Raw genomic sequence first — 24,413 nt, 5'->3', positions numbered from 1 at the left:
GAGGGCAGACGCTTCACCGACGGAGCCACCCAGGTGCCCCACATAATCACTTTATATTGGTATAAGAATCATGCCTTTCACTTTTCAAAAATTAAGCTTCGATACCTAGCACACGGATACACAAAGGCATCTGTGGCGTTGTTACTTGTAAGAGAAAAATATTGGAAACCAATGTTGATCAGTAAGGAACTGGGGAAGTTAATTATGGTACATGGACACCATGACATGATATGCAAGTTTTAGGAAGGATGGGGCAACCATGGATGTATTTGTATGGAGAAATCTCTGAGATTTCTTTTTTAAGATTTTATTTATTTATTTGAGAGAGAGAGAGAGAGCGAGCACATGAGCAAGAGGGAGGCGCAGAGAGAGAGGGAGGAGCAGATTCCCTGCTGAGCAGGATGCGGCTCCATCCCAGGACCCTGGGATCGCAACCTGAGCTGAAGGCAGACGCTCAATCAACTGAGCCACCCAGGAGCCCTCTGAGATTTTTTTTTAAGATTTTGTTTATTTATTCATGAGACACACACACACAAAGACACACACACACACACAGGCAGAGAGAGAGGCAGAGGGAGAAGCAGCCTCCATGCAGGGAGCCTGATGTGGGACTCGATCCCAGTACCGCAGGATCAGGACCTGAGCTGAAGGCAGATGTTCAACCACTGAGCCACCCAGGCGTCCCTCTGAGATTTCTTTTTAAAATATTTATTTATTTATTTATTTATTTTAAAGAGAAAAAGTATACAAGTGGGAAGTGTGGCAGAGGGAGGAGAGAATCCATGCAGACTCCCCACTGAGTGCACAGCCTGATGCAGGCTGAATCCTAGGACCCTGAGATCATGATCAGAGCCAAAATCAAGAGTCAGTACTTAACCGAATGAGCCACTCAGGCACCCCAGCAATCTCTGAGATTTAATGTTAAATTTAGAAATAACAAGGTTGATGAGGTGCTTGGGTGGCTCAGTCAATTAAGCATTTGCCTTGGGCTCAGGTCATGTCCCTAGGGTCTTGGGATCAAGTCTTGTGAAGGGCTCCCTGCTCAGTGAGGAGACTGCTTCTCTCTCTGCCTCTGCCCCTCCCCTCTGCCCATGTGCTCATCTCTCTCTCTCTCTCTCTCTCTCTCTCTCTCTCAAATAAATAAATACAATCTTAAAAAAAAAAACAGCAAGGTTGTGGAACAACCTTGACCTCATTTGGGTAAAAGAAAGAGAAAGAAAAAGAAAAGAAAGAAAAGAAAAGAAAGAAAGAAAGGGAAAGGAAAGGAAAGAAGGAAAGGAAAGAAAAAGAAAAGAAAAGAAAAAGAAAGAAGAAAGATCTATTTAGAGATAGACATATCTCTATCATATCTCGATATCTACACACACACACACACACACAACACACACAAACACATTCTCTCTCTTCTAAGTGCGCCTCTGGAAATCTACATAAAATGCTGGTAAAAAAAGAATAACACTGTTATTTCTTAACATCTTTCCAGAGAGGATGGGTTATGGGGAAGAGGGGAGCAGGAAGACGTACTTTTTACTGCACAACCTTTGTACCTGTTGAATTGTATATCATTTGCATGTATTATTTATTCCAACAAATTAATAACCCTTCACATGGACAACTAGGGAAAAAGCTGTCCAGGATGGAGCACAACAGTCAGCATGTATTAGGACAGGACAGAGGGCTGGAGCCCAGAGCCTCCAAGGACTGGATTTCTCTAGATGTGGGATTAAGTCTATTATGGCTTCTTTTCCTAAGACAGATTTGTTGAAGTATAGCTAAATACAGCAAAATTCACATGTTTTTTTTTACATGAGTTTTGACAAGTATATGCAGTAACTACTACCACCACCAAGATATAGAGCATAGTGCTTCAGAGGTTCATCTACATTGTTGTGCAGACGGGCATTCTTGCCTTTTTATGGCTGTATAGGATTCCATTGGGTGAATATACCACCCTTTATTGCTTCGTTCTCCACTTGATGGGCTTTGGCATTGTTTCCATTTGGGAGTGACTACGAACAAAAGCTGCTTGTAAACATTCTCATATGAGTATCTACGCAAACATAGATTTTCATTTTTCTCGAATAGATACCTAGCAGTAGGGATCCCTGGGTGGCGTAGCGGTTTGGTGCCTGCCTTTGGCCCAGGGCGCGATCCTGGAGATCCGGGATCGAATCCCACATCGGGCTCCCGGTGCATGGAGCCTGCTTCTCCCTCTGCCTGTGTCTCTGCCTCTCTCTCTCTGTGACTATCATAAATAAATAAAAATTTAAAAAAAAAAGATACCTAGCAGTAGGGTATCAGTTCTATGCTAAACATGTGCTAAACTCCATAAGAAATGGCCAGATGGTTTCCAGAGCAGTGGTACCTTCTTGCACTCCTGTCAGCTGTGCATGAGAGTTCCCATTGCTCTGTGTCCTCACCAAAACCTGGTTTTGTCATTACTGTTAACTTTAGCCATCCTAATAAGTGTGTAAGGGTACCTCATTGCAGTTTTGACCTGAATTTCTGTGATGACTTATGATTTGAGCGTCTTCATCTGCTTGTTGGCCATCTGCTTCTCTGGTGAAGTGTCTGTTCAAAACGTTTGCCATTTTTTATTGCCTAATTGTTTTCTTATGAGAGTTCTTTATGTTTATCCTGGATACAGGTTCTTTATCAGATATGTGCTTCACAGATATTTTCTCCAAGTCTGTTTCATGACTTCTTTGAAGACTTTGTTGGCTTTCTACAACCAACATGAGGGATTTAACTCATCTCCTTCTCTTTCCCCTCTGCCTCTCAAAGTTTGAAAGCAATTTTCGTTGTTTTATTGCTATCATCATCATTATTGTTTTGGCTCTGTGAGCACCTTCTAACTCTAACACGTGCACCTGTTTTGTGTTGTATCAGGGTCAACAGTATCTCTTGATCCTACGTTGTCACAAGGATATTGCACACTCACCCCACCCCCTCCTCCCCATAATCTTTCCCACTCCTTCTGATAACTACATCTTAATTTTTACGAAGTCCTTAACATCTATACTCTGTCTCTGAACTGCAACCAAATATTGTCTGCTTGATCCATAGCTTGACTTTTTTTTTTCATAGCTTGACTTTAATCATGTCTGTATCATACTATAAATTCTACAGAGTGCCCCTTCCCCCAATCTCAGAATCTTGGTTCCTTGAGCAGCAATCTTGATTGATTGTCTCTAGGCCTAGAGTAACCAACTGTCCTGGTTTTCAAGCATAAAGGACGTAAGCCCTTTTAGTGCTAAAAACAAGAAAGCTTCCTGGAATGAGTTGGTCACTCTAACCTTGAAACTTCCCTTAATTCTTCTTCTAGGTTGGGTCCAGTTTTCTGGAGCTTGTATGTTCCTCTTTATTTATTTCCTGATTTCTCTGAATTATATCATCCAGAAACTTTTGAAGAAAGGGTATGTTGAAGATAAGTTGTGTCCTTCCGTGTCTGAAATGTCTTTATTCTGCTCTAAGGGTTATTGACAGATAGTTTAGCTAGGTATAGAATTCTAGGTTGGGGATAATTTTCCCTTCTGACTTGGAAGGAATGTTTCATTTTCTCCAAGCATCTGGTTTCACTGATAGATAGTAAGGTGTTAGTCTGAGTCTCCTTTCTTTATTGAGCCTGTTTCTCTTTGCTTTTATGTTCTCCACCTATTTCCACTGGCTCTGCATTTTTAGATGATTTATTTTCTAGTGCTTCCATTGGACTTTTAATTTTAGCAAGCATATATATATATTATATATATATATATATATATATATATTAAGTCTCAAGAGGTCTTTAGTTGTTCTCTGGTCTTTTTCTCCCTAACCAAATTGAGTCCTTGTTATATAAATAGAACATCTTCTCTAATCTCTCTGTATATATTCAGCAGAGGTTTTGTGGTGTTTGGGGTTTTTTTTTTAGAAGTTAAGGGTTTTTTAAAAAAGATTTTATTTATTTATTAATGGGATACACAGAGAGAGAGGCAGAGACACAGGCAGAGGAAGAAGCAGGTTCCATGCAGGGAGCCCGATGTGGGACTCGATCCCAGGACCCTGGGATCACACCCTGGGCTGAAGGCAGATGCTTTACTGCTGAGCCACCCAGGTGCCCCTCAGCAGAGGTTTTGAATGCTCTCTGCCTGCCTGTGAATCATCTCTGCTTCCTCCAGCCAGTGTCTTTGTTGTTTTTCTGAGTCTCCCTTCAGGCTAGTGGCCCTCCTCAAATGTGTGATGGCACTCCATGGCTCATCACGTAGAACAGAAAAGGTCTGGGTGGTAAGTTGATGTTTCCTCTGCTACTGGGTCACTGTGCTTCCCTATCAGCTCTGGAGTGAGAACTCTGTACAGCAGGTACCTAGGGTAAGGGTAGCCTTTATTTATTAAAGCCCCACCACTACCTCCCAGTGCTGGATGGGAGGGCTCTACAATACCCTCCTGGGTGCTACCATCCCACTGGTGGCCTTGCAGCTCAGTGGCTTTAGCTTCCCTGATAATTGTTTCAACTTCTTCATCAAGGAGGCTTCTATGATTGGCTTGGGTGAAAGGTACAGGGGATGGGAGGATCAGCTACCACTGGTGTGGTGTCTCTTAAACACACCTTCTGTGACTCCCCTGTCCTCAGCAACCATGTTCTCTTGAGTTTGTCAACCTGAGCCCAGAGTCTCTGGAGGGGCTCTCTCTGTGGTCAGCTGCCTGCCCCCCCGACCCCGCAAAGCTCCATCACAGCATAGTCTGGGCTGCAGTGCCTTCTGCCAGTGTAGCCCAACTAAACTGTCTCTGCCAAGGATTAGTGACACCCATCACCCAAGGCCCTTTGTCCCTGTGGTTGTATTCCTTTTATGCTCATACATATGCATTTCAGTGAGGACTTGGGAGATGCTCACATCACAGTCCTCAGAATGGAAGTCTCACCCCAAGATTGAACAAGGGCTTGGCAGGAAGTAGAGGCTCTCATAACACAAATGAGATTGAACATTTATTGATGCTCACAACACACCAGGCACAGTTATTCATATGCTTTATCTCATTTATTTTTTATTTCTCTTATCCCCACCTTATAGTTTAAAACTGAGACTTGCTCCCATTTGTGTGGCCTGGGAAAGGTAGGATCAGAATTCCAACTTTCTGCCCTTCTAGCTTGAAGGTCCAGATGCTAAGAGCTCTGCAGCACCCTAAGGCCCTGCAAGACCATCATCATTGGGCAACACAGTCCAGCCTTCAGAAACCAGTGAAGCCCCCACCAGGCAGCAGGGGAGATGGAACACCCAGGCTCCATGTCCTCAATCCATACCTATGTTTGTGTTCCAGGAAAATTGTGAACACTGGGCTTACTCCAGGGGTCTCAATGCCCTCTGAGAGGGCCTCCTGGGAAACAATCTGACCAATCCTGGGATAGCTGCAGGGCTGCAACTGGCTCCTTCCTCTCTTCCAGGTCATTAATATGCCTCAGTTAGACCCTCACTCGGTGCTGTAGGAGGAAGGAAATGAGATCTTCTGTAGTGGTGTTCCCCACCATTCCTCACCCCATCAGCAGGAAACACCATCTGATGAGTGTCAGAGTGGTGGCTACTGTGCATTGAAGGCCCATGGTGATCATGTGCATTAACTGCATCATCTACTTTCTCAATAACCTCTTCAGGTAGGGGTGATCATCTCCAACCTTTCTTCTTCTTCTTCTTCTTTTCTTCTTCTTCTTCTTCTTCTTCTTCTTCTTCTTCTTCTTCCTTCTTCTTCTTCTTCTTCTTCTTCTTCTTCTTCTTCTTCTTCCTTCTCCTTCTCCTTCTTTTTTTTTTTTTTAGATTTTATTTATTTATTCACAAAAGACACACACAGAGAGGTCGAGACATAGGCAGAGGGAAAAACTGGCTTCATGCAGGGAGCCCAATGTGAGACCTGTTCCCAGACCCTGGGATCATGCCCTGAGCCAAAGACAGATGTTCAACCACTGAGCCACCTAAGGGTCCCCATCCCCAATCTTCTAATGAGAAAACTGAGTGTCAAGGTTAAGGAAGTTGTTCAAGACCACCAGTTGGTAAGTGGATTTTAACCCAGGTCTGGAAGTTGTGCCCAGCAGGGTGCCCACACCATGATGTGACTTCTCCCTCTGCCATAGCCTGAGATGTCCCTGAGAGGCAGCCAAGCCCCAGAGGCTTAGCTCATGAGACCCCCAGCCTGGGCATTCCCAAGGCCATGGTTGTGACCCTCAGGAATTTTGGAGGGTGAATCCTGCGCACCGCCCGCCTGCCACCCCCCTTGTGCCTAAGACACAAACACATTGTTGTTGGTCAAATTTCTGGATCAGTCCTTCCTCATCTGCCTGGCCCTGCTGACTGCCTAACTCTGTGCTGCTGCCCCAGCCAGGCGTGCAGTCTCCAGCCCTTGCAGTGCCGCCAAGCAGGGCAAGCAGGGCTTAATGCAGCATTTTATCACATTTGCAGAGCAGGGGGTCTAGCAAATGCAGCCTCACAGGAGGTGGAAAAAACCCAAGGAAGAGAGAAAAGAAAAGGACCAGGAAATAATGTCCAACTTTTAAAGGCATATGTCCCTACAAATGGTCAGAGAGATGGCTTTGGACAAGCACCTAGCTCAGTGCCCCCGCCTCTCTCACTTTGCCAGTAGAAGTATGTCCCCAGGGCACAAAGGGGGTTGGTGGTCTGGGACAGAAGTAGCACAAGGAGGATCTGGGGGAAGGGGATGGGGCAGCAGGTTGGGGGTGGGTAGGGGCTTCCACAGAGTCACTGGGTGGGTGGTTGACACCAAAAAAGGAGCTCCTGCTCCAAGCCAGTCACCTCCACACCGCTGCTGAGCTCATTAAATTCCCCCTAAGCTTCAGGATGGAGATCTTGTAGTTCCCACTTTACAGACAAGCAGGGGGAAGCCTTGCTCTAGGAAATTTCCATCCTCACCACCAAGAGGAGGAGGCTTCTCTGGGAAGCCTCATCCTGACCCCTCTGCTTCCTTTCCCCCCTGAGAGAGAGAGAAGAAAGGGGTGGGAGTGGGCCTGGGGCTGATTGGGTCCCCTGGTGCCCCCAGCACAGCTCCTCATGCATAAAACAGGAGGGACCTTTGCCTCAGAGCTAATCAAAACCTCTGAGCCCAAAGATTGCAAATGCTGGGCCCCTGTCAAGTCATTTCCCTTGCAAACGAAGCAGCTTCTCCAGTGTTTTTTTCCTTGCTAATACCTCATAACACAGCAGCCAAGCCAGGGAGCCCAAGACCTTGGCAGTGCCCGACCCCACCCCTGCAGCTATTCGGCTCATTTCAACCATCTTGAGAGTCCCTGGTAGACAGATGAAGCCTGAGAGAGGCACTCAGATCCCTGACCCCCTGACCCTACACCTCCCCTCGCCAAGGCCCAGGAGACTGGGCTCCTGCCCTCTCAAGATAATTCACAGATTTTCAAGTTTGGGGGACAGGTGGGGAGATCAGCCATGGGTGTCAGCCTGTGCCAGGTCTCTAGGCTCTCCTAAGTCTAGGGACTGAGTCATTATGGCCAAATTGGGGAAGCCGGGACCAGATGGTGAGGTACTGGGGAACCCAGGGGCCCACATACCAGATCTGAAGGCAGACTGCAATGGGACCCTGGTGGAGGCAACTCACCCCACAAAGCTCAGCCCCAAATAAACCCAGAGAGGAAGAGAGACCCGATTTATCGGGTCAAAGGAGGCCTTTCTGAGTTCATCCAAGAGGGAGAGACCCTGGAATTCTCCCACAGGAGCCACCCCCTGGGGCAAAAGACTTTCCTTTCCCCACTCCTGGGGCCACCCCCAGCCAGCTGAACCACCCTGCTCTGTGTTGCCATCATACTAGGACTGCAGCCCTTTTGGTGAGATGGGAAAGCCACTCATCTGTCCCTCCCTGAGGCAGGGCTGGGTCTTCATCTCCCAACATCTGGCACAGCACAGATGGAGCACAGTGCCCACCCCCAAATGAATGAGCAAATTCCAACTCTTGGGTTGGGGCAAGAAGGTCCCCGCCCTTGGGAAGCTCATAGCCTGGCTGGATTAGGGACAGGTACTGGGACCCGCGGCCTTTGAGTTCACCCAATTCCCTAGACTCTGCTTTGTGCAACTTGCCTCTGCCCGCCCCAGTCGGTGAGAGGCTCCTTTGAGAATCCTCTCACTTTTTCATTAATTTCTATTGAATAATTAAAACGAGGAAATTAATACTTTCAGCCTAAACCTGAATTTCAGTGTGTGTTTTCATAATTGTAATTCTGCTGGAGCATTAACCATTCTAGTGAGCCTCCCTTCTCCAGAGACAGAGGGGACAAAGCTACGTCTTGAGGGCTTAATACACAGTGCTTGCCTCTGGCTGTGCACTCATTCGTTGTTTTTTTGTTAGTGGAAGGATGGATGGATGGGTGAATGGATGGGTGGATGGATGGGTGGGAGGATGGATGGATCAATGAATAGATGGATGGATGGCTGAATGGATGATGGATGGATGGATGGATGGATGGATGGATCAATGAATGGATGGGTGGATGAATGAATGGATGGGTGGATGGATGGATGGGTGGATGGGATGGATGGATGGGTCAATGAATGGATGGGTGGATGGATGGATGGATGGGAGGGTGGATGGATGGATGGGTGGGTGGATGGATGGATGGGTGGGTGGGTGGATGGATGGATGGACGGTTGGGTGGGTGGATGGGTCAATAAATGGATGAATGGATGGGATGGATGGATGAGATGGGTGGGTGGATGAGATGGATGGATGGATGGATGCATGTATGAATGGATCAGTGAATGAATGGATGGATGGATGGGTCGATGAATGGATGGGTGGATGGATGGATGAGTGGTTGGATCAATGAATGAATGGGTGGGTGGGATGGATGGATGGATGGAGTGGATGGATCAATGAATGGATGGGTGGATGGATGGGTGGGTGGGTGGGTGGATGGATGGATGGGTGGATGGATGGATCAATGAATGGATGGGTGGATGGATGGGTAGGTGGGTGGGTGGATGGATGGATGGATGGATGGAAGGAAGGAAGGATGGATGAATCAACCAATGGATGGATGGATAGTATGATGAATGGAAACAAGGACCCCAAAGGGCAAGCAAGCCGTTTAGAAGCTTCCAAAATTAGAGATGACCCTTAACTACTTTCTGGACTGGAACCAACTTTGTTTCTTTTGTCAAAGGGTAATTGAAATTGCAGGACAGTGAAAGGCAGAGAATCTGGCCAAAAAGGTTTTGCTTTTCTTTTATTTCCTGACACCACAGCACCTTCCAACTATATGTCACCTGTCCTGCTTCCAGCCTTCTCTGGGAGGGGGGAATTCTTAAAACCACAGCCTGTCCTGGGCCCAGTAGGGTGTTTACTGATGAGAGGGAAGCAGAGAGGTTGGGTCTGCAGCCCTCAGCACAGCCCCATCAAGGCACAGCCAAGGGACCATTCTAGCAGGTGTGGACACCCTTTTACTACTTCTCCCACTCCTGGCAGAACTTGCAGGTCCTCAGCGTCACCCAACAAACTTTCATTAGCTTTATTTGGGACTCAGAGGAATAAGCATCTCCTGAATTTAGAGAATCAGAATGAGCAAGGGAGCAGGGCAGCTGCAGATGGCCCACATTCTCACGGCTGATCTCTGGGAGGGGCCCTGGTACCCTCATGTTTCCTGTTAATTCCATCCTTTCCCCCAAGAGAAGGGAAAGGATGCAATCATTATCCGGAGTGACTCATGGCCTCATGTAGTTGATTTTCCCAAGGGGGCCTCGGCAGAAAAGAATAAGGCTGATGCAGCCAGGGAAGCGAGCCGAGGACCCTGTTGGAGAGAGATGGTGAGATGGAGGGAAAGCTGCCTCCCAGACCGACCTTGGGGGCTGATAGAGGGGTGGGTGATGAAGAGGGAAGGGCTCTCCAGGCTCCACCTGTCCTTGTTGAAGCCTGGGATGGCCAGGTTGTTAGGGTGCGTTCCCCCACCAAATCGATTGTCAGAAGTCCTGGCAAGGGTTCTAGTACAGCACTCTCCCTGCCTTTCAAATAATACCTCTGCATCTGGGGATCACCCACTGTATGTCAAGGGTCTCATCTTGAGCCAGCACAGGGCTGGGATTTCAAATGGTCCGTAGAGACAACAGTCTGCTCACTCTTCTCCCTCTCTCTGACTCTCCTGCACCCACACTAGTCTCTTTCCTCCATCTTGCAGCTGCCTCAGGGCCTTTGCATAGGCTGTTCCTTCTTCCTGGGATGCTCTTCCTTTTGGCTCACTTCCTGCCCAAATGTCATCCCACTGTGGGTCTTCTTATCAACCTATAACTGCCTTCCTATCTTCCATCCTCCCTCTCTTTGCTAGAGATTTTCTCTATAATGGGTCTTAAATATCAGTTTGTTGTCCATGTTCTACCCAATGCTCCGGAATAGCAGGCACCTTCTTCTGTGGCAGCCATATTCCCAGAACCATGCTCGACATCTAGTAGGTTCTCAATAAACAGTTGCTCAATGAGTGAATGAATCACTGGCTAGAGAAGGAGCACAGGGATTGGGTCTGAGATGGGAAAACCTCCCTTTGTACTCAGCTGGCCAAGGGGACCCAGTGGTCTGAGCCTAGCACCAGGGGCCTTGTCCTGCCCCTGCGTGGAGGGTGGCCACCTGCTTTTAGGGCATCTGGTTCCATCCCCGCTGGTGACTACAGCTGCCAGCCCTCTCAGACCTGAAGACCCACTCTGAAGACCCACGCTTTTCGGCTGCACCTTTACCCCCACAATGAGGACCCTCGCTGCCACCTTTCCAGGCCCGTCTGCAAAGTTGGGATCAGAGGGAGATATGGGAGCACCCTCACGGCAACAGAGCCAGCTTATTTTTTTTCAAATCAATATTTAAAAGATGCCACTTTTACTTATGTTTGAGTGCAATGTACCCCGAGGCTTTTTGTGGTAAACGGCTCTCAATAAACACAGTTTATTCATTAATTATTATTAATTATTTTCTTGAGTGTGGCTGGGGTGGGGGGGGTCAGTGGGGAAGGCAGGGGGAGGCAGAGTCCCGCTCGGCCTGTAGTGGCATGTTGCCTGTCCACCCCTCAGCTGAGCAGGGCTCTGAGAAGCTGCCCGTGTCAGCCCTGACCAGGCTCGCCTGGGCCTGCGGTGTGAGAGGAAGCAGGCCGAGTGCTGCAGGGGCCCCCAAACGGAGTAGGGGGCGAGGGGAGGAGAGAAGGCGGAGTAGGAGTGGGGATGGCCGGGCTGGCAAAACCACCGACTCCGCCAGGGTGAGACTCCACCTGCAGAGAACTGCTTCCCCGGGGAAAGTGAGGATTCTTGGCCTCGGCCAGAGAGGGAAAGAGAAGAGAGTTACCACCTGCTGAACCGGGGGCTGAAGTGCCTTGCGTGTCTCAGGAAAACAAGATGCAAATAAGACATAAAAGCCCTTGATTTGTAGCATATGCCTATTTCCACAGTATAAATTTTCCCACCATGGCCGGTTTCAAGATACCACCAATTTAGCAACTGGCTGGTAAAAGCCCTGAAAACTCTAACAACCATCTCTGCAGGCCGATGGGAGCAAGCCCCAGCGCCCTGGCACGTGGCGGGATTCAAAACTTCCCTGCGAGGAGGTACGTGGGTTAATTTTATGTGTCAACTTGCCTGGGCCACAGGGTGCCCAGATTTTTGGTCGAGAATCATTCTGGGTGTGCCTGTGAGGGTGCTTGTGGGTGAGGTTGATATTTGAATTGGTAAACTGAGTAAGGCAAATGGCCCTCCGCCAATGCCGATGGGCCTCGTCCAATCAGTTGAGGACCTGAGAAGAACAGAAAGGCTGACCGTTCTGTGAGCAAGGGGGGGACCCCTCCTGACTGACTGCCTTCAGCTGGGATGCTGGCTTTTTTCTGCCTTCAGACTTGAACTGAAACATTACCTCTTCTTGGGTTTTGAGTCTGCTGATTTGGGGGATTTTTTGTTTTATTTTGTTTTGTTTTTTTCAAAGATTTTTATTTATTTATTCATGAGAGCCGCAGAGAGAGGCAGACACATAGGCAGAGGGAGAAGAGGGCTCCATGCAGGGAACCTGATGTGGGAGTCCATCCCAGGACCCCAGGATCATGCTCTGAGTCGAAGGCAGACGTGCTTAACTGCTGAGCCACCCAGGCCTCCTGAGTGTGCTGATTTTGGACCGAAACTTACACTCACCTGGTTCTCAGGCTTTTGGGGCTCTGACAGGTGCTGTACCATTGCCATATATACCATATATACCTATATATATGTGTGTGTGTGTATATATATATATATCTATATATTCTCCAATTTCATTGGTTCTGTTTCTCTAGAGAACCCTAATACAGAGGTATTTGTAGTCACCAGAATAACGACCCCCCAAAGATGTCCAAATCCTAATCCCTGGAACCTGTGAATATGTTGTGTTAGATTGTGGGATGGTTAATTTTGCATGTCAACTTTACTGGGCCACAGTGCCCAGAAACATGGTCAAACATGATTCTGGATGTTTCTATGAGGGTGTTTTTGGATGCAATTAACATTTCGATAGGTAGCCTTTGAGTAAAGCAGATTGACCTGCAGGATGTGGGTGGGCCTCATCCAATCAGTTGAAGGCCTGAGTAGAACAAAAGACCGATGTCCCCTGAGACAAAAAAAATTCTTGGCGGATGCCCTTGAGACTTGAACTGCAACATCAGCTCTTCCCTGGGTCTCCAGCCTGAGAGCCTAGTCTTCAGGTTTCTGTACGAGCCAGTCTCCATAACCATGTAAGCCGATTTCCTAAAATAAATCTCTTTCTCTCTCTGTGTATATATGTAGACATCTATATGTGTCTACACACCTGTTTCTCTGGAGGATCCAGACTAATGCACATGGCAGGGAAGAATTAAGGTTGCAGAATTGAAATTGTTCATCAGCTGACCTGAGAATAGGGAGATTATCCTAGATTATCTGGTGGGTAGGATGGAGTCTACCCATCACGGGTAGACTCTATGCAGCAGGATGAGGCAGGAGGGTCAGCGTCAGAGCGATGAGATGTGGGAGACTCGCTGGCCGTTGTCGGCTTTGAAGATGGAGGAGGGGGTTCCACAAGCCGAAGGACACAGGTGTCTCGGGCAGGTGGAAAAGGGAGGGACACGGATTCTCCCCAAGAGTCTCCAGAAGGAGCGTGGTCCTGCTGACCCCTGTTCTAGCGGTGAGACCCGTTTTGGACTTTGGCTAAAGAGGAATATATAATAAGAAGAAAATCATAAATGAGTGTTGTTTTATGCTACTAAGTTTGTGGCCACTTATTACTGCAGCGATAGGGAATTAATACTAATACGCGGTATCTGCACTTCCCTACACGAGGGGCTGAAGCTCAGGTTGGTCGCTCAGGGTCACTCAGGTCAAAGACAGGGTGTGAACCCAGGGCCGGCCGATTCCAAGGTCCAGGTGTGTGTGTGTAGTGTGTGTGTGCACACACGTGTGTTTTTTCCACGAGAGAAGCCACTTTTTAAATGTAAGCCCCTCTCTGGAAGGCCTGCCAACTTAATCCCATATCAGCCTAGGTAACAGGAAAGTTTTCCTTCCCCCCCCCCTTTTTTTAAAGATTTTATTTGGGGGGCACTGGGTGGCTCAGTAGTTGAGCGTCTTGCCTTGGGCTCAACTTGGGTCGTGAATCCCGGGGTCCTGGGATCGAGTCCCACATTGGGCTCCCCACAGGTAGCCTGCCTCTCCCTCTGCCTGTGCCTCTGCCTCTCTCTCTCTGGGTCTCTCATGAATAAATAAATAAATAAAAATCTTAAAAAAAATAATATAAGATTTTATTTTTAAATGATCTCTACACCCAACGTGGGGTTCGAACTCACAACCCTGAGATCAAGAGTCGCACGTTATACTAACTGAGCCAGCCGGGCACCCCATGGGAAGCTTTTCTTCATAAAACACCAGAAAAGAAAAGAAACATCACAAACAGCAGTGTCCAGGCGAAGGCGGAGCTGGGCTTGCAGGAAGGTACGGTTCCTCCCAGAGGCCGGAAGGAAGCCAGAGATTTGAAAGCCAGATGGTGAGCGTGCGAGTGTGGCCGTGCAGGCCCTGGGACCAGGGGTTTGGATGTTGATCCCTCCTTGGGGACGAGGGGTGTGGCCTTGATTTATGAGAGAAGAAAGTGGAAGACACATTGAGTTCCAGAACAGGGAGGCGAGGAGCCTAGTCCGTTTTGGTGGAAGAGGCGAAACAGGGAGAGGTGGAGGCTGAGGTGTTTCCAGAATTGATGAAAAAGGAAGCATCATCAGATTCAGGAAGCCCAGTGAACGCCAGGCTGGACACTGGTGCCCAAGACACAGGCTCTGGATGGGAGACTCCGCACCGTCTGGGCCAAGCGTCGCAGCAAGCCCTCGGGCTGGGGGAATGTTTGTTGAATGAATGAATGAATGATGGGGAGAAGGAAGAAGGGAAATGAGACGCAGATCCAGCTTTAGACAGGGCTGGGAATTCACAACCTCTAGCCGCCCCTCCACTCCTACCTCCAGGGGACCCCGGAACGGGGTGGGCACAGGTGAGGGGGGCCTAGGGCAAGGGCAGTGAGCATCCAGGGGTGTCCAGTGTGATCCCGAGGAGCCCTCACCGCCTTGCCCCAGCCTGAAACTCCAGAAGCCACATGCCCAAGCCCACGCCGGCCCCGGAGACCCCGGCAAAGCGTCTAGAATGTAGAGGTGGCTGCTGGCCGGGCCTGGGCGGCTGGGAGCTGACCAGGAGGGCGCCCGGTCTCGGTGCTGCTCACTTGACACTCAACACGCGAAGAATCAGCCGCGCTGCTTCCCCAGCATCACGAACGAGTCTCTTGAGCCCAATATTCAAATATGTGCAGAAGTCAGGGCTGGGCTATTTTTAGCAGAGTCAGAGGGAGGTGATCTAAGGCGGAATCGGCGGGAGGGTGACAGTCCTGGGATCCACCTGGGAAGTCAGGCTCCAGGCCCGGCGCCCTCCGCTCCCAGGGCCTAAGCCCCGGGCCCGTGTCCAGGTGTCTGGGGGAGGCTGGGGGGAGGGCGGCGGGCTCCACACTCGGCCTGCAGCCCTGGGGCCTTCTTAGAACTTAGAGAGCGAGCACCGGCACGCTGTTCTGAGAAAAGATGGTCTGGGCCCACGGCCTGGCCAGGGGGACCCTCAGGCCTCTGGGCTGGGGGTTACCTCCCTCTTCGGTGAGTGTCCTTAAAGGCACCAGAAATCTGGCCCCTTCGGTATTGGTTCCCATGGCCCTGGTGACAAATGATCACAAACTCGGTGGCTTAACACAACAGAAACCTACTTTCCCAGTTCTGGAGGCCCGGGTCTGCTCCCCCGGGAGGCTGGAGGGGAGGCTCCTTCCTGGCCTCTCCTGACTCTGGTGTCGCCAGCAACCCGTGGCACCGCCTGCCCTGTAGCTACCTCGCCCCTGCCTCTGTCTCTGTCCCTGTCTGCACACAGCCTTCTCCCCGTGTGTGTCTCGGTCCAAGTGTCCTTCTCACCCATAAGGACCCCTGCGTTGGGCTCAGGGCCCACCCCCATCCAGTAGGACTTGGTCGTCTTAACTGATCCCATCTGCAAAGTCTCCCTTTGCAATTAAGGTCACATTCACAGGTGCTGGAGGTCAGGACTTCCACATATCTTTTGGGGGACACGGTTCGACCCACAACACTTTCCATCCCGCCCTCCCCAAGTACAGCTGCACCCCCTGTCAGCAGCTGTGGCGGGAGAAGGCCCTCCAGGCTCGGGGTCAGGACACCTGGCGTCCTCATGTTTCCCACCTGCCCAGAGGCGGCGAGGAGCTCCTTGAACCTCGAGCAGCTTGTGGGTCCTGAGCCTCACAGCCCAGCCGCCCCGGCCGCTCACACCTGCTTGTCTCCCTCCTTGCACCCGGACCTGGACCTGCACGACCTCAACCCCGCCGCGTCCTAGGATCCTCTCCCTCATCTCACGCAGGAGGCACCGAAGTGCAAAGTCAGGTGGGGTCCTGCGGTTGCAGGTCGGGTTCCTGAGGGGCCTTTGGAGGTCGTCAAAGGGGGGGCCTGGGCACCAGGACACAGGGAAGGCCAATCCACCAGGTTGGGCCGCACTGCCCGCAGCGCCGCCCGGCCCAGCCTCTACTGAGAGCACCCTTGGTGACCAAGAGAAGAAATCAAACTGGCCATGCCTCCCAGGCCCCTGCAGATCCCAGAGGGGACCCTGCCCCCTCTCCGCCCGCCAGCCCCTCGGGGTCTAGGGAAGGGTGCTTGTCAACAGCTTCCAGCGCTCACTCCTGCCCTTGAACTTGGGACTCCGGGTGGGGCCCGTGTGCCTTCTTCGCTGCAGGCTGGCCCCAGCCTCCTCCCTCCTCTTTCCCAGGCTCATTGGCTGCAGCCCCGGGGGCCCTGGGCCCTGGAGATGGGAGGGCGAGGCAGGGCTTCAAATGCCTCCTGCAGGCAGGTCCTCAGCCTGACGGGACCCTCGCAGAGCAGAGCTGGGGAGTCAGGGAGCAGACAGGAGCTGCCCGTCTTGTTGGCAGCCCAGTGGTTCGCGTCGGATGCTCAGCAGAGGCACCCAGAGGGGAGCATTTTAAAACAGTGGAGGCCAGGCCCTGCGCAGAGATGGTTTCATGGGTCTGGGGGCGGCCTGGATGCGGGATGGCCCACCTCCCCGGGTGATTCCCAAGGCTGTGAGGGGCTTCATCACACCAGTTCCACCACCTGTAAGTGGGCAGGATGACGTCACCTTGCAGGGTGGGGGGAGGCAGGCCTGGGCCAGTTATCGCCTCTGATGTTCGGTGGTGGGTGGGGGGCAGCTCGCTGAGTGGGGGCCCGGCGCCGTCCAGCAGGGGAGGGCTGAGAACCCACAGCCTTCCTGGGGTCCGCTTCTTCTCTTCCTACCAGCCGGTGCCCCCACACCCTCTGCCTCCACCCCACCTGAGTTCAAAGCCTGCCAGGATCCAGAAGTAGGCTCCTACACAAAGAACTCTTAAAACCCAACAGTAAGCGACACTGGGTGGCTTCTGCCTTCGGCTCAGGGCATGATCCTGGGGTCCTGGGATCGAGTCCCACATCGGGCTCCTTGCATGGAGCGTGTTCCTCCCTCTGCCTGTGTCTCTGCCTCTCTCTCTCATAAATATATAAATATTTATTTATGGGTGTCTGGGTGTCTCTCATAAATATATAAATAAAATATTTTTAAAAATGGGAATATAATAGTACCTACCTGATGAGACAGCTGAACAACAAAAAATGACAAATTGTGTGGCCAACACTCTGCCCGTGTCTGAAGGACGGCAAAGACCAGTAAGCGTTAGCTAGTATTTCTCATGATCTGCCTCAGGCTCTTATCAAAATACATGTGTGCTCTCTGACCTCCCAGAGGCCAGGCCGAGGTGAACAGAGCCGGGTGCAGAGTCTCAGTGCGGCGCAGCCTGACCCAGAGAGCGCCAGCTCTGGGGCCCCAAGCACCCTGTGTGCAGCAAGTGACAAAGGGCAGCAGGGGCCTGGGGCCCCAACAGAGCCAGCCCCTCGCCCTGGGCATCCCAGGAAAAGACAAGAAACAGCACGCTCCTCCTCTGCACCTCACATCCCAATAAAATATTTATTATTTCAAGAAATAAATCTTTAAAAAAAGAGAGAGAGAGAAAAGAGTGTCTCTATTGCTTGCCCCCAACAGGTCAGGTCCCTGGTGGCCATGGAGCTCCTGTGGCCACAGGGGGGCGGTCTTGGATGGGCTCCTCCCCTTTCCCAGCTCTCAGGGCTCCCAGGCAGGGTGGAGGGGCAGGCCTGGGTGGGGGTAGGAGGTGGGATTATAAAACGGGAGTGGGGTGGCAGTGTCTCTGAAGGCCCCACCGGCTTAACCAGGCAGGGCTCTGGGCAGGGGGAGGAGGGGAAGGGGACATCATGGGGCCGGGCAGGCATGCCACACAGAGATGATGGGTGGGTCCAGAGGTGGTTTGAGGTTGGAGGAAGCTCGAGGCAAAGGACGGGCAGCATCGGAGCGGGGACTACCTGGGGGCCAGCGGGCCTGGGAAGCCAGGAGCTGGGCTGGGCGTGCCACGAGGCTGAAGCTCCATCCCAAGCCTTTGCCTACAAGAGACGCTGGGGGCGGGGGGCAGGTTCCCAAGCCTGCTGGGGTGGGGACAGAGGCTCTGGGGACAAATCCACGGCCTGGAATTGCAGTCATGCCAGGATGAGTTTCAGGAGAAGCCCAAAGTGGAGAGAGCTGGAGCAAGCAGGAGACAGAAAGAGTTCAACCCAGGGGGCTAGGTGGTCCCCACACTCTCACTGTGCTCCCCAATATAGGATGGAGGGGGAGTTTGCAAAGGCGGGGGGATGGGGCTGAGAGGAGGCAGGAACAGGGTATCCCGCCTGGTCTTCCCCCACTCCCTGGTCCTTTTGGTCCACACCCCAAACAACCATAGAGGGATGAGGCTGATCCCTCACACGTCACTGCCCTCTCCCCAGACCCTTGGTGGGGGTGGGGGGCGGGCGAGCACTGCCCCTGCTCCCTCCTCATACATTCTGGAGCCCCATCCTGGGCCTTCGAAGGGCCAGGGCCGTCAGTCTGGTCCAGAACTGGGCTGGCACGGAAGCAAGGGGCCTCCGAGCACCTGCTCCTGCCAGGGCGGCCCTCTGACCGGTCCCACAGCCGCTCGGCCAGGACACTGCCACGAGCCCCGGGAGGAGGTCGAGGAGCCCAGCCGGGTGGGCGCCCGGCACCTGGATGAGTGGCCGGCCCGTAGCCCTGGGCCCGCAGCCCTGTGCGTGTATCTGCTCTGCCCGCTTCCTGGCCAAGGAAGGAAGCTCCAGCGTGGGAGGAGTCGAGGGGAGGGCAGGGCGCTGGAGGTCAGAATCTGCTGGTGCTTTCTCCGCGGCAGGGAGGGCCGGACGGGTGGGTGCCCTCACAGACAGTCCTGGCACAGGGCCACTTGGCCCTTGCGGAAGTCTCGGCAGGGGCAGAGCCGGTGGTACTTGGTGCTGGAGCCCGCGCAGCTGAAGAGCAGGGGCTCCTTCTGCAGGAAGCACTCGCGGCCGGGCTGGGCGAAGGCCGGGTACAGGTGGTTCATCTCCGACTCCGTGCTGTCACAGGGCACCCGCAGCCTGGACGGGCACCGCGGGCAGCGGTCACGGCCCCGGCCCGGCCCCAACCAGGGAAGATGATTCTAGGGGACGGCAGGACAAACCCCGGGCCACATCCCCGCTGGGGGAGAGGGGTACAGGGGGGTGGCTGGGCTGGGAGGAACCCTGGGCCGCTTTCCTGGCCTGGACCTAGAAGATGCCCAGACAGGCTGGACAGAGGCTGAGGGAGGGGTGGGGCGGGGAGGGGGACTGGCAGCGGCTTCTGTGCTGGTGGTTTGGGGCTGAGGCTTCACCACGGCGGGAGGGTGGGGGGGTGGGGGGGCACCCGTGACATGGACACCTGTCCGTGGTCCCTTCTGGGTTCTTCCTGACTCACAGGAGAGCATCAGCCCCCCTCCACCCGTTGGCAGGGCGGTGACAGGGCAGTTACGGGGCGAGGAGCTGCAGGGGAGCGAGGCTGGGTCAGCCCAGGTGGGCGGGCGGGCGGGGGGCTCACTTACTTCTGGAAGGCGTCCTGGCTGTTGAGGAAGGGGAAGAAGGACGGCTCGCAAATCAGCCCATGGTCCAGGCAGGCGTCGGTGCAGGCCCTCCCGGCGGTGGCCAGCCAGGCCCGGAGGGAGTGTGCTGGGGGCCAGGCCCCGGGGGCCACGCTGGCATTCTGGGCCCACTCCAGGTGGGTGGCATTGGGGGCCAGGACGAAGGGGCTCTGTGGGGCTCGGGCCCCTCCTGGGGCAGGGCCGGGGGCTGCACAGAAGTCCTGGCCGGCGGGGAGCGGGGGGTGGGGGGAAGCAGCATTAGACGGGGAAATGGGACCCAGATGCCACCGGCTGACACTTGGGCGCATGGCCTTGCCACCACAGCAGCCACACCACCTGGGAGCTCCCTGAACGCCAGGCAGACTTCCGCACCTTATGTCATTTATGCCTGGAGGCAGCCCCAGCAGAAGTGTCCTAACACGTCCCCCGCTATTTTATGGGGCTCAGAGAGGTCACGGGCCCTGTGCCGACCTCACAGCTGGATGGCAGGGGCCAGCCTGGGTGCCGACCCCCCTGCACCGCCTCACTGCCGGTCACACTTCAGCTGGGCTCAGAGTTTCTGCCCTGAGGCTCATGTGCCCTACCTGCGGTGGGGCGGGGGGGGGGGGGGGCTGGGGCTGACCCGAGGGGCAGGGGCCCTCCTCGCCGGGGTCAGCTCCAGGGACCACCTGCAGGGCCCGACAAATGTTTCCATGAGCCTCATGGTGACATCCCTGTGGGAGGCTGGGGGCTGAGAGTCCCGGGCTCTCAGTATCCCTGTCCGTAAACCTAATGATCTAGAACTTCTCTCCAGCCCAGACACAGGCCACATGTGCTCCGTCTGAATACCAAGTAGTTATAAAGCACCTTACACCCAGTCCCGTGGCCCAGCCAGGCCCTGCCACTCCCGGCCACCGGCCCCAGAAACCCCGAGCCTGGAAGGCCACCTGCCAGCCCTCGGGAGGCTCAGATCCCCTGCTTCTCCAGCAGCCCCGTCCCCTGGGTTCTCACCAGAGTCCTCATCCCTGGGGGTGGGATGGGGGTGGACGCCTTCTGTACCTGCCACTCAATCAGGTACCAAACTTTCAAGCAAGTTCTTTATCAAAATAAAAATAACGGTCTGTGCTTCTGTGTGGTGGTAGGGGGCTGGGCTCTAGAGCTGGTGACCCCAGGGGCCTCCCAGGCCTGGACTTGGAGCAGGAGGAGAGCAGGATGCCCCTGCATCTCCCAACTCCCCCCCCCCCCAGCATCTGCAGGAAAAGGAAACTGAGAGGAGCAGGAGCAGGAGTTTACGGGGCACAGAGCCCTGCGTGGAGAGAGCTTCCCCAGACGATGGAGCTGGCTAGACCCCCTCCTCTGGTCTGATGGGGTTTGGGGCAGTCCCCACCCCCCTATCCCTGGGGCAGAGAGGGGAGGGCCCACCTACTTGGTGCTGGATGTAGGCGTGGATTCGCTCCAGCATCCCCTCACAGGTGTACTCGTAGGGCAGGTAGGGGTCTACCTGTGGGAGAGATGGGCAGACACATGGGGCAGGAGGAGCCCCAGGCCCCACTAGGCCTGGCTGCTGGGGGCCGGCCAGGCTCAGCATTGGGGGGCAGAAATCTGCTGTGCCCAGGGAGCCCACCACCCCATCTACCTGGCCCTCCACTCAGATCTCCGGTGACCCCTCCCGTGGTCCTGGAGGTGGCCCCACTCCCTCTGCCCCTTCCCAGCTGCACAGCTCCCATCCCCATCCCCTCCTGGGCTCTGATGCCTGCTCTTCCCACAGCCAAGCCAGATGGATCCACCCTCCCCTCTTGGGTGACCCCCTCCTCCAGGAAGCGGTCCCTGAGCCCCAGCCCCACCCGTGACAGGACCACTTTCCTTCGTGGCACCTAAGAATTCCTCCAGCACCTGTCATCATTTCTGATTTCTCCCTCGTGTCTCTCAGGTTACAGGTCCCTTGAGAAATGGACTAGGACTCGTCCACCATCGAGTCCACCGCCTGGCATAGTACCTGTATACAGTAGGTGCTCAGGAAACAGCACCTCCAGCTCTGCCCGCATTCTGCCCAGAACATAGAATGTTCACGAAAAGGAACACGGGAGCAGCTCCCGGTCAGATGGAATGAGACGGATCTGTAAGGCTTCCTGCCCGGGCAGGCACCTGGGAACTACGGAGGGCACCTGCCCCCAGGGGAGGCCACAGGCCATCCGTGAAATAGCCAACGGTTACAAAGCACCCGCACGGGGGGTGGCTGGGAGCAGACGGGGTGAGGAGCAAGGGGGATGGGGAGAAGCCTGAAAGGGGGTGCCCACCTCCTGTGGGGGGGTACCGCACCTCCTCTCCACTCTTCTAACCTGACCAAACCCGCTCTGTTTACCCCACCTAGCACACGGCCCCTCAGAGGAAACCGAGGGCTGGGGGGGGGGCGGTGTGGATGACCCATCCCAGACGCACACGGGCCTTCGACCTCCCTTGTCCCGTGTGTGTGCAAGTGTGTGTACATGTGTGTATATGACATATTGTATGTAGGCGTGTCTGTTGTGTGTGCATGTGCGTGCTGTACATATATATCTATGTGTGTACAAGTGTGTGCACCGCATGTACACGAGCACATATGATGTATGTATGCATGCATTTTGTGTGTATGCGTGTGTTGTGTATATGTATGTGCTATGTGTGCTATGCATGTGCAAGTGTGCACACGTGTACAGTGCATATATGATGCATGTATGCGTATCTGTTTTGTATTGTGTATATGTGTGTACATGTATGTGCTGTGTGCATTGTGTATATATGTGTGCAAGTGTGTGCACATGTGTGTATATGATATGTGTGTATTGTGTATACATGTGCATATGTATGTGCTGTGTGCACATCTGTGCAAGTGTGTGTACACGTGCGTATATGATGTATTGTGTGTAGGCATGTGTTTTGTGTGTATTGTGTATATGTGTGCATATGTGTATCTATGTGTGCAGTGTATGCACGTGTGCGTATGTGGCATATTGTGTGTGTATATGTATCTATGTTTTGTGTATACATGTGTATTGTGTAGTGTGTGCACGTGTGTACAAACCTGTGTGTGTGTGCTGTGCGAATCTGCACATATCTGTGTTGTATGTGTGGGGCTGGGCACCCACCTGACCCGGCCGGATCCTGATTCTTGCCCTTTTCCTGCCAGCAGCCCAGGCAGTGTGGGCTGACACCTGTGCCCAAGGGGGAGTGGCCTCTGTCCCCCTCCTCGAGCCCACTGGGTGCGCCGCGCAGTCCTGCTCCCTGCAGACCCCACCTCAAAGGGCTGGAGGCCCATCCTGGGGGCACCCCTGACCGTCAGGCTGAGGAGCGCCCCAGGGGCGCATGGGTTCAGGCCACCAGAAGATTCTTGGGACAAGAGCCTGCCCATCCAGCCCTGCCCCCATTTCCCACTGTGAGCGGCTATTCTTAATCCAGGGGCGGCTCGGGATCCCCGAGAATCCCAGCACCCACCTCTGGCCGCCACCGCACAGCCCAGCCACCGCGCAGCCCTTCCGGGTCTATGCCGTCCATGGCCGGGGTTCCCCGGTTCCCCGGACACCCCTGGGGTACAAGACTTCCAGCTCTGGTTATAGACGCCCCCCCAGGGGACAGAGTTCCCCTCCAGATGTCACTCTTCCTGCTCCGCAGCAGCACCCCTCCCTCCATCACCGCCCCCCCTTGAAGCCCACGTCACCCGCTAATTCGCATCAGCCAGCCACGTCCCACCTGCCATGAATCTCGCCGGAGGAGCCGGCCTGCCTGGAAATTACCCTCATTAGGCCTCGTTACAGGTGCGCGCAGTAATCAGTCTCGACGGGCTGGCAGGTGCTGGTCCCGCGCTGCAATGAGCGTGGGAGGGAGGGAGGGGTGGGCAGGTGCTGGCCCGGCCTCCCCCCCAGTGGAGGTGCCACCGGCAAACCCACCCACCCGGAGTCTCTCCTAGCTCCTCCTTGTTCGTCTTGTCTCCCCCTCCCCGTGAAAGGCCCCAAGACTCACAGAACAAGCTGCGCCCTCAATCAGTTCTCTAAAATAGGATTATGAGAGCGGCCCAGGGTGCTCGTGGAAAATGCAGATGCCAAGGCCACACCCGGTCCTTTAAAATCACCGGACCTGGGGATGGGGGGAGAAGGTTGGGGGGCTCTGGCGGTTAAGTGCCTTCAGCTCAGGTCATGATCCTGGGGTCCTGGGATGGAGCCCCATGTCCAACGGGCTCCCTGCTCGGCCCCCTTTTTCTGGGACATTGGGTAGTGTCGGCCGCGATGTCCCCTCTTCTCGCGGGAGGGCACCTGCTTCTCCTCCCTCTGCCCCCCTCCCCCGCTCATTCTCTCTCTCTCTCTCTCTCTCTCTCAAAAAAAAAATCTTTAAAATCAGAAGACAGGCCCAGGACCTGCATTTTAAACAACACCTCCCAGGTGGTTCTTGGGTCAGGGGGTGAACGGCCCAGGAGGTGGAATGGGACCCCTGAAGGGGCTAAAGGCAGGGTTTGGGGCCCACCTGCCAGTGCCAGCTTGGCAGATTTGCCAAACCTTGGTTCCCGGACCCTTTGGTTACTGTGATCTTTTAATTAACAAAATTAAACAGGTGTTTGTGTAAAAAAAAAAAATCAAAAGGAAAAATGATCAAAAGTAAGTTTCCCTCCCTCGGCAGACATCCAGGCCCTTCACCCGGGGAGCCGCTGTCACCAGCTTCTGGAGGGTCCAGCCACTATCTCGCTCCTTTTGCTCGGCACTAGATCTTGCAGGTTGGGCCTGACCTGAGCTCTGGGGGTGGGCACAAGCCTTGCAGGCCTCCCCTTCCACCCCTGTCCTTGTCCCCTGTGACAGAGGCCCTGGAGGATTGCTTTACCAGGGGGAGGGGAGAAGGAGCAGGAGGAGAATGTGGAGGGGCAGGGGGTTCCCCTCCAGGGTAGCTCT

At 53.7% G+C, this 24,413-nt stretch overlaps 1 protein-coding gene across 3 annotated transcripts in view; it reads right to left on the bottom strand.

Annotated features, from left to right (window-relative positions):
• Nucleotides 1-17,490: 17,490 nt before the first annotated feature.
• The window catches only part of MGAT5B (alpha-1,6-mannosylglycoprotein 6-beta-N-acetylglucosaminyltransferase B), a 70,375-nt gene continuing 63,452 nt past the window's right edge, over nucleotides 17,491-24,413 (bottom strand). For 2 of the 3 annotated variants that reach the window (XM_055333688.1, XM_055333698.1), the window contains 3 exons: nucleotides 20,927-21,001; nucleotides 19,486-19,742; nucleotides 17,491-19,006 (listed from right to left, as the gene is read on the bottom strand). In XM_055333688.1, the coding sequence (XP_055189663.1) occupies nucleotides 18,808-19,006; nucleotides 19,486-19,742; nucleotides 20,927-21,001 (531 nt within the window). In that variant the 3' untranslated portion in view covers nucleotides 17,491-18,807. Of the gene's footprint in view, nucleotides 19,007-19,485; nucleotides 19,743-20,922; nucleotides 21,002-24,413 lie in introns of all 3 variants that reach the window. The other variant, XM_055333705.1, reaches the window with a different exon arrangement.

Source organism: Nyctereutes procyonoides, unplaced genomic scaffold (assembly GCF_905146905.1).
Source record: "Nyctereutes procyonoides isolate TBG_1078 unplaced genomic scaffold, NYPRO_anot_genome, whole genome shotgun sequence".
In the NCBI taxonomy this organism is placed as follows: Eukaryota; Metazoa; Chordata; class Mammalia; order Carnivora; family Canidae; genus Nyctereutes; species Nyctereutes procyonoides.
This window is presented reverse-complemented; position numbering and strand designations above follow the sequence as displayed.